General features: G+C 45.8%; 1 protein-coding gene across 2 annotated transcripts; it reads left to right on the top strand.

The window, feature by feature from the left end:
- Positions 1–451: 451 nt before the first annotated feature.
- KCNS2 (potassium voltage-gated channel modifier subfamily S member 2) lies at positions 452–7851 on the top strand. Of its 2 annotated transcripts, none has more exons than XM_027717609.2 (2): positions 452–550; positions 1934–7851. In XM_027717609.2, exon 2 carries the CDS (start codon positions 1971–1973, stop codon positions 3402–3404), a length of 1434 nt encoding a protein of 477 aa, XP_027573410.1. In that variant the 5' UTR covers positions 452–550; positions 1934–1970; the 3' UTR covers positions 3405–7851. The 2 variants fall into 2 exon arrangements, with proteins under 2 accessions (XP_027573410.1, XP_027573409.1); XM_027717608.2 differs by lacking the exon at positions 452–550 and adding an exon at positions 586–1344.
- The last annotated feature ends 1433 nt before the right edge of the window (positions 7852–9284 follow it).

The raw sequence follows: 9284 nt of genomic DNA, 5'->3' as shown, positions 1-9284 counted from the left end.
CAGGAGCTGGACTTCAGATGCGTGGGACCATGAGTGAGAGGGGGTCAGGAGGCAGCTGGCAGGAGACCATGCGGGTTAGCCCATTGTAAAGCACCTGTCTCAGAGCATCTATGCTCTGCACAGCCGGCCTCTGATCGGGGAGTCAGGTGCGCAGTCGGCTCCTGCTCGCAGGGACTGTCAGGACCAGACTTCTGCCCAGAAAATTCGGCCTCAGGTCGGGCTCAGCATGAGGGAAAAGATTTCCTCCCAGTCGCCTCCAGCATAGGCAGGGACGCTGCTCTCGCTGGCCATGTAGCTGGACATTACTCCACTCCGGGCCAGCCGGAAAACTCTGCCCCGCCAAGAGCAGCAACGCAGGGAGGTCAGCCCTTCCACCCGCCCCGCTCGAGGTTCTGCCGTTCAGGATCATCCCTCCTGAAACGGCTGGCAGGGCAGCGTGGGGAGGTCGGGGGTCCCATCTGGCAGCTGAGGGGGCGGCTAGCAGCCTCCACACGCAGCCCCGCTCTCCTCACGCCAAATGGCCCCGACGAGTGCTCCCGTCTTTCCTATTGTGAGTCCCCGCAGGGACCCTGCCCAGGCAACACAGCGAGGACCTGCTGGTGCCACGGGCGGGGAGGGGGGGATAGCGGCACCCTCTCCCCCGGTCCCTTCCCGGCAGGATGAGTGGTAGAGAAGCGGGTGACGCCCCTCAGGAGAGGGTCCGCGGCTGCCCGGAACCACTGCGGCCGCGGGTGGGCGTCCCCCGTCCCCCCTCGGAGCCGGCGTGAGGCAGGACCGCGGTGGGGAGGGAAACCGAGTTTGCGGCGCCGCTGCCGCCGGTGCGCGGGGGCAGGAGCGGGAGCGGGCGAGCGGAGGCACCGCCGGCACAGCGGCCCCGCCGGGCCGTCCCTGCGCAGCCCCCGGCCGCCCACCCACCAGCCCCGATCGCCGCCGGCGGGGTCGGGCGGGGGGTAGGTGGGAGCGGCGGGGGCGGGCGGCAGCCTCGGGGGTCGTCGCCATGACGAGCGGGCGTGCCGCCGCCTCCCGCTGCTGAGCGGGGCGGCCGCTGTCCCTTCAGCACCGCGCGGCCACCGGGGCCGCCCTGCCCTGCCCTGCCCGGCACCTGCACCCCACCGGCACGGGCACCGGCATCCCCTCAGCATCCCCCCAGGACCCCCTCGGCACCGTCATCCCAGCGGCACCGGCATCTCCCCGGCACCGGCATCACCCCGACACCTCACCGGCACCAGCACCCCCCGGGCAGCGAAGCGAGCCCTGGCGGCCCCCGCGGGCGGCGGCGATGGCGGGCGGGGGCCGGGGGCGACGGGGAGCGCCGGCGGGGGGCTGCGGCCGCTGAGGCAGCAGGTAGGGCGGGCGCAGAGCCGAGCGGAGTCGGGCAGGGGGATCCCCTGCGGCCGGGGGGCAGCGGCGCCCCCCGCGCAGAGCGGAGGCTCCGGCCCCTGAGGCGCGGTGGGGACCGGGAGCCTGGGCGGCGGCGGCCGGGGGGGCTCCTCGTCTGGCGGGGCCGGGAGCAGCAGAAGGCAGGGAAAGGTCCGCACAGAGCCTGTGGCACAAAGGCCGTGAGTAACGGGGGGTTGGTGGGGAGCGGCAGCCGCAGCCCAGGTGAAGGGCGCGGGGAGGAACAGGAGCCTGCAGCGGGAACAAAGGAGCCTCTCTCAGGGTCCTCAGTGGGAGGTGGGAGAAAAGAAAAGGGGAACAAGGGGAGATATGGGTCAGAGGGTGAAAAAGAGGGGAAAGTCGGTGAACGGTGGGGGAAAGGGAGAAAAAGGGGGAAAGAAAAAGAAAGAAAATTAAAGAAAAGAAAGAAAGAAAGAGAAAAAGAAAGAAAACAAGAAAGAGAGAGAAAGAGAGAAAGAAAGAAAAGCAAACATCAATAGGTGAACATGCTGTAGATTTGTTCATTCTGTCAACTTTCTGTGCAATTGCATCCTAGGTATTCATTCCCTACACACTTTTGGAAGGAGCTCACTATGACAGGGCAGAGTCTGAATGCTTTATCTGAAGCGAATTTTGAAGACAATGAGATCAGCATCAACGTTGGAGGCTTTAAGAAAAAGATGAGATCCAACACATTATTAAGGTTCCCTGAGACCAGGCTGGGCAAATTGCTGAGCTGCCACTCAAAGGAGTCAATACTGGAGCTTTGCGATGACTATGATGATACCAAGAATGAATTTTATTTTGACAGGAACCCCGAGCTCTTTCCTTATGTGCTACATTTTTATAACACCGGCAAGCTCCATGTGATGGGAGAACTCTGTGTGTTTTCTTTCAGCCAGGAGATTGAATACTGGGGAATCAATGAATTCTTTATAGACTCCTGCTGCAGTTATAGCTACCATGGGAGGAAAATGGAGCCAGACCAAGAGAAATGGGAGGAACAAAGTGACCAGGAAAGTACCACATCTTCTTTTGATGAGATTTTGGCATTCTACAACGATGCCTCTAAATTTGATAAACAGCCCTTTGGAAACATCAGGAGGCAGCTCTGGCTTGCTTTGGATAATCCTGGGTACTCGGTTTTAAGCCGCATCTTCAGTGTCCTTTCAATAGTGGTGGTGCTGGGCTCCATCGTGACCATGTGCCTGAACAGCCTCCCAGACTTTCAGATTGTTGACAGTAATGGGAACCCCGAGGAAGACCCTCGCTTTGAAATCGTGGAACATTTTGGTATTGCATGGTTCACTTTTGAACTGGTGGCAAGATTTGCAGTAGCTCCTGACTTTTTAAAATTTTTCAAGCATGCCCTGAATTTGATTGACCTAATGTCTATCCTTCCATTTTACATTACATTAATTGTCAACTTGGTGGTGGAAAGTAGTCCGACTTTAGCAAATTTAGGCAGAGTTGCACAAGTCCTGAGACTCATGAGGATCTTTCGCATCTTAAAGCTTGCTAGACACTCCACAGGTCTCAGGTCTCTTGGAGCCACCCTGAAGTATAGCTACAGAGAGGTGGGCCTTCTTTTACTTTACCTCTCTGTTGGCATCTCCATTTTCTCAGTAGTGGCTTACACCATTGAGAAAGAAGAGAATGAGGGGCTAGCCACCATCCCTGCTTGTTGGTGGTGGGCTACTGTTAGCATGACCACAGTTGGCTATGGAGATGTTGTGCCAGGGAGCACTGCTGGCAAGTTGACAGCATCTGCATGCATCTTAGCTGGTATCCTAGTGGTAGTGCTTCCCATTACACTGATCTTCAATAAATTTTCCCACTTTTATAGGCGTCAGAAGCAGTTAGAGAGTGCCATGAGAAGCTGTGATTTTGGTGATGGCATGAAAGAAGTTCCATCCATCAACTTAAGGGACTACTATGCTTATAAAGTTAAATCCCTTATGGCTAGTTTGACCAATATGAGCAGGAGTACCCCCAGTGAGCTGAGCCTGAATGATTCACTGCATTAGCATACAAGTCTGACAGCAGTTTGCATGAGAGCTATCAAGAGCTATGTTTATAAATGTTTTCCTATTTGTCTTCTTTTTTTTTTTCCAAAGGTTAGTGTTGCTGACACTGCACTTGGCACTTGAGAAACTAAAGACATTTCTATTACAAGTTGACAGTTTGCACATTTTCATCCTATTGCATTGGATACTAAATGCTGTCCTTTCCATGCAAATGTTACCACTTCCATGACATTAGTGCTAGTGGTATAAAGATGATCTGTTACTTTGTGCATTTTCTCATCTGAGCAGAGAAATGAACGTAGACAAGTGGAATAAAAATTTTCAGATGTGACATGAGTAATGAAAAAAATCACACATCACCTATACTGGTATCTGTACTAGTGTAGGACTGCCATGCATTTTACAACAGTTTAAAACGATCACCTGTGAGTCACTGATATGCGAACACTTTTATCCATATTGCTGACCAGTAATTCTGATTGTCACTTGTCTGAAAACTCCACTAAGTTTGCTTACTCTTGAGTATGTATGTTAAAATCTGGGTGTTCTTGTTCTGAAATGTTATGTATAGTAATACTTTTGAGACTCTCCTAAGCATAGACCTTCCTGTGCTTCCAAGATTAGGTCAATACTGAACCCTCTGAAGAAGGCAACCTCACACTTTCAGATAGCTACATATTCAAATACTGCATTTCCACAAATGGTATGGAGGCACACATAGACCTCTCAGGATGACATTTCCAGAAGTGATCTGCTCCCAGCTCAGTCTCAGTGCAGCTGCAATATGCTGTATCAGTCTGTCAAAATGGTTCTGAGATTATACACACAAAGATGTGTGGGCTTTCAACAATTAGAAGCTCCAATGAAAAACTTGGATTTGTTTAATGAAGTGAAATATTCCCACATGAACTGTACAGGCAGCATTTTAGGAATTGACATTCATATACTGCAAAAAGACTAATTATAAAGATGCCATATGTGATGCTGAGATATAAAATCTAATTTTATCAGAAAAGCTTGAAAGCAGGTGTTGATGACAGACAATTCCATTAAGATTTCTGCCAAGGAAACTCTAAGGAAAAAAACACCCTGTAAGTCACATTTTCCCTCAGAAAGAAACTCACAATTTACAACTAAGGGAGAGTATAAGGGCCTAAGAAGGGAACAGATAAAGAAAAAGAGCTTAATACTGCAGCAGCCGTGGGTAGAACCTCCTACTTATTTCTATGATGTAGTCAATGTAAATCCTTTCAAGGGCTGGTATGTACTTTTTAAAAAAAAAAAGAAAACAAACCCAAAAAAGACATGAGAGAACAGATCATCTGGGACTTCCAGAGTAATCATGGATCTGCATAAAGTTGTTTTTCAAGTGCTCAGTCTCTTCCCTTACACAGCTTTACAGAGATCAAACAGGTAGAAGCCTGTAATCAACAGGTAGAAGCCACTGTTGGGTGGCTCTTTTAAATTCTTGGGATCTGTGCCAGAAAACAAACTACTGGTGCTCAGTGGGCAGAACAGCATTTCTCTTCAGAACCTGCTGCTTTTCCATCCCATTTATTACATATAATGTTCTAATTATTTTTTGTTTGTTTGTTTGTTTGTTTTACTTGCAAAGACTAGAGAGGTTCAGAAATTAAATTCAGACTAGTCAGAAGAGAAATTAAAATACTAAAGCTAAAATTGTCACATTTGGAAGACTGTTTTTGTATACCATGACAAGGGGCAGCCCAACTGATGGAATAAAGGAAATATGGCATGAATAGGTAATTGCCTCATTTAGGCTACTAGAGGTTGCTGTCTGATCTGTATCTTTTGATGCTTTGCTGTATCAGTTCCACCTAAAAACAGAAAGCTGAGCACCCAGGATCACATTCCTGTTTGCCCAGTGATCTATCACAGAATACACGATGTGAAATAACTTACCCCTCACCCCATTTCCTTTGAAAAAACTCTCCCCTCATGTGAGTTAGAGCCTGATTTAGGCCGTGAAGCATGAGGGAAATGGTCCTTTCCAACTTCACCAAAGATCTCAATAGAGCCTGCACAAGTTATGAAATCCATTGCAAGTCACTGCTTGCTGTCCCTGAAAATTAAAGAGAGATCTAGATAACCTTAATTTGGTGTCCAAACTTGAAACATTTTGCTAAGGTTTTCACTTCTGGAGGTCTGGTTCAAGTTCTCTGCTGGGTGATAGGCATAAATTCAGTACTCTTGTTCCTGATTCATATTGTGTGTGTGTAAACTATCACACACCTACAAACATCCACGCAGAATATGGGCCAGCCTGAGGTCAACTGCTGGACTGGAAGTACCAAGAAAGAAGTAAGGGAAGGAAGAGGTGGGCATGTGCAGCTCATGCACTCTGGTCAGGTTACATGCTGCAAGGATGGCAAGCTCTCTTCCTGATGCAAAGGACACTGCAAACTCTCACTAATTCTATTGGCTGGGGGCCTTCAGAGAATCCAGCTCCAAGCAGTGGTTTTATCTGTTTCAGAAACAGTAGGTGCACAGAGCTGAAAATCAGTGACTTTCAGGGCAGTTATTTGATGAGACCTGCAGACTTGCCAAAGAGTCACAAATTTCCTCAGCTGTTGCTAGTTTAACATTGCAAACGTTGGATCCAAACTTTACAACACATCATTTCAATAACCTATAGCTTATCTTATGTTCTAGATTTATTATTATTTGTAGGGCTGATTCTCTGTCATTTCTGCCAATATTGAATGGAACGTGTCCAAACTGCGTTTTACTAAAGAAAATTAAATACCCCAAGGAATTCAGACTTTTATTGTACTGGTTGAAAGGAATTTTCATTATTGCATTTTTATATAAGTGCTTTGGATCAAAGACACTAAGTAAATAAAGTACTGAAATTTAATATGTTCTTATTATCATGACAGTGACTTTACACAGTGCACAGGAATTCCTTTCATAAACTTAACTAACTCCATGTTAAAAGTAATCACATTTTTCCTCCCTCCTCCTCCTGAAGACCATTCCAGAGCTGCACTGCTCTACAAGGCTTGCACAACTTTTAGCATAATTTTATTAATGGATGCTTTATACCACTTTGTTTCTTTTTCTTATGCCAACACTGCTTAAATATTTCATTTTCCTCTTTGTGTATTCCTAGTGTATTTGTAGGCAGCATCCATATGCTCTTACATGCTTATTTTCACAGGATTATACCTGCCAAGCTTCCTTTTAGTTTTCTTTCTGCAAGTTGTGTTTCCCTGACCATCCTAGGGGATGTAGCCTTCTTTCTGCTTTACTTCTGCCTAGACTTATTATGTTTGAGCTGGCATTGTACTGCATTGTACAGCAGTTTTAATATTTGCTTATGACTAACAGCATTTTTGACCGAGCAGGATAATAATTTAACGGCTTAAGTAATGTTTCTGTCTTAGCTCCACCCAAAATATGTAGGTAAGGAAGAAGAATAAGGCACACTTTTCCTGCCATTTTGTGAAGTAACCTCTATTCTAGGGCTCAGTGCAATAAGTGCTGAAAAACCTTACCTCTCATTAAATAAAAACTGCAGAAAAATCATTACACTTTGAAGAAAAAATTCGGTCTCTCCAAAGCCTCACAGGGGCTTTGTGTAGTGTACTTTTTGAGTAGTCAGTACTTTTGCCAGAATTCTTCACTCACTGTTGTGTAAGAGCAGGACATCTGCAATTCCATAACCAGTGAGTCAGAACTGAAGGATGAGAGGACTAATTGGTCACTTTCTCCAGAGTTTGAAACTTGAAAATTGTTGTGGTCAGAAATCTCCTTACTATGGATATGCAGTTTACTGAAGAACATTGCATTGGCATGTGCTCCTCCTACCTGTGACAGTCATGTTCCTGGCACCAGTGGAAATGCTGTGCCTACTCTCTTTTGTCTGAGAGCTTTGTATTGTTTAAAGTAGGATTGTGGTACCATTTCAAATGAGGCAACTTACTTGATTGCCAGGAATAAACTGTTAGAGAATCTGATTTCTAGTACAAATCTAGGTTATTATGAGAGTTGGAGATGCCCTCGAGAAGCAATATGTTACATTATTTTCCTGAGATGTAAAATCTATATATAGATTGTGATTAAGCTTTTTAAGTATGTTCAGATTTTGTATTATTGCCTGGCTTATTACTCACTTACTTTCATCAGTCGCTAATTCTCTATTTCCCTGCAGACTACCCATTTTGAAAGCAGACTGTTTTTTCCTCACATATTATATAGAGCATGAGCTACTTCACATTGCAAACTTAAAAACAAAGAACTTGGCATTTAATTTTCCAACTTTAATACCTCCCGTATTTGTACCTTTTTGTATAGATCTTTACAAGACTGCAGGGAACTACTGTATCTGGTGCTCTTTGTACTGCGTTTCTTGTCCCAGTAGTGTATAACGCACTCAAAAACTCAGCTTTGTGCCACAAAATGAAAATTAAATGCATAAAAATGATATTCCACCAGGGATTAAGAACTGATTTAAGTTTCAGGATATTCTGAGTATATATTAGAATCAAAGAGAAGCGTGGGTCTCATTGTGAAGATAAGTTTCTTTTAAACAAATACATCAGGCTAGATTTCTAATTTTAGAAATGCTCTTAATTGGTGGTTTTGTTGGGGAGCCCACATTTTTCAGTTGAACAAACAGTGCAAGTTTCTTGTTCTCTACCTGACAGATTAGGGACTGAGCAACAAATCACCAGCACTTGTCGGCACTAAATCAACTTGACATGACCTTTCATCTCTTACAAAACAACCCCCATCCTTCGAGGCCCCAGCTGTGCACACATAAGCAGCAGAAAACCCCCGGTGTAACTGCTCTCGCTGTACTAGTTATCCATTTCCTCTCACAATACTCCTGATTTTAATCTACCTTTGATGGTACTTTCAAACAACATTCAACCCAAGTCACCACTCATATCCCTCGGTGAGGTGTTGTGCTGGAACTATTCTTTTCTCATCATGTTATTCTTAATTTATTTTCCACTTTATGCACCTGGCTTCCCATTAAGTTACACCAGAAATTAATTTGATCTCCTGTAACTAATTTTCAAGTTGCCCACTATTCAGGCAGGGTAGAAGAATGTTCCCACCCAGTTTATGAAGCATCTTTTACTGATTCTGCCTTTTAATTAAAAAAAAAAAAAATTATGCTTCTCATCTGAGAATAATTTACTGGGTTAACAATGGAGCAATGGTCAATACATCATTCAAAGCAACAGTTCTACAGAGCAATCACTGAAGCTGCTAAGAAATATCACCCTCATTAAAGATTGTGGATCTCTTCACCTCTCATAAATAAAGTTATGGGTTGTCAGCTGGAGGAAGCGACCTCCAAACACTCTAGAAAGTGTTTCCCAAGATCACATGACAGTTCTGGCAAAGGTCTGGCTCTGGAATTTTTTTCTCCTGATAGTACAGAGGATGGAGAATCATCTCACAGGTGTTGAGACTCAAACTGACCTCCCACTGGACGCTGCAGAAATTTGTTTATCTGACATCACCTCACCCTTTACACACAACCCTAAATCATGTAAGTCCTCACTTGGGTAAACACATGCATCTGCCATAGGAGGCAGTGGCACAAATCCAACATTTCAGCTTCACACAAGTGCAGAAGAAACATCAGCACCTCCCACTCTTGCATTTTTTCTTCCAGGGTACCAATGGGCTTTGGCTTCTCACTGATCTCTGTTCAGAAATAAACAGGGCTAAGTTTTTTGGTAATTGGACAAAGTCTGCTATAAATCTGACAATTTCTGCTATGTATCTAAAGCAGCCTAAGAGAGCTGCCCACTTTCAGATGCACAGTCCGACATCTGCTTGTTGTCACCCGATGCACCGTGCTCTGTGTGGTGCACCAGCCTGTGTAGCTCCGAGCAGACT

The sequence above is a fragment of the Pipra filicauda genome, unplaced genomic scaffold, assembly GCF_003945595.2.
Source record: "Pipra filicauda isolate LSUMZ 115617 unplaced genomic scaffold, ASM394559v2 scaffold110_size2237424_pilon, whole genome shotgun sequence".
NCBI lineage: Eukaryota > Metazoa > Chordata > Aves > Passeriformes > Pipridae > Pipra > Pipra filicauda.
This window is presented reverse-complemented; position numbering and strand designations above follow the sequence as displayed.

Coding starts and splice junctions, on each gene's coding strand:
- KCNS2 (XM_027717609.2), top strand. CDS start 1,971: ATGACAGGGCAGAGTCTGAATGCTTTATCTGAAGCGAATTTTGAAGAC.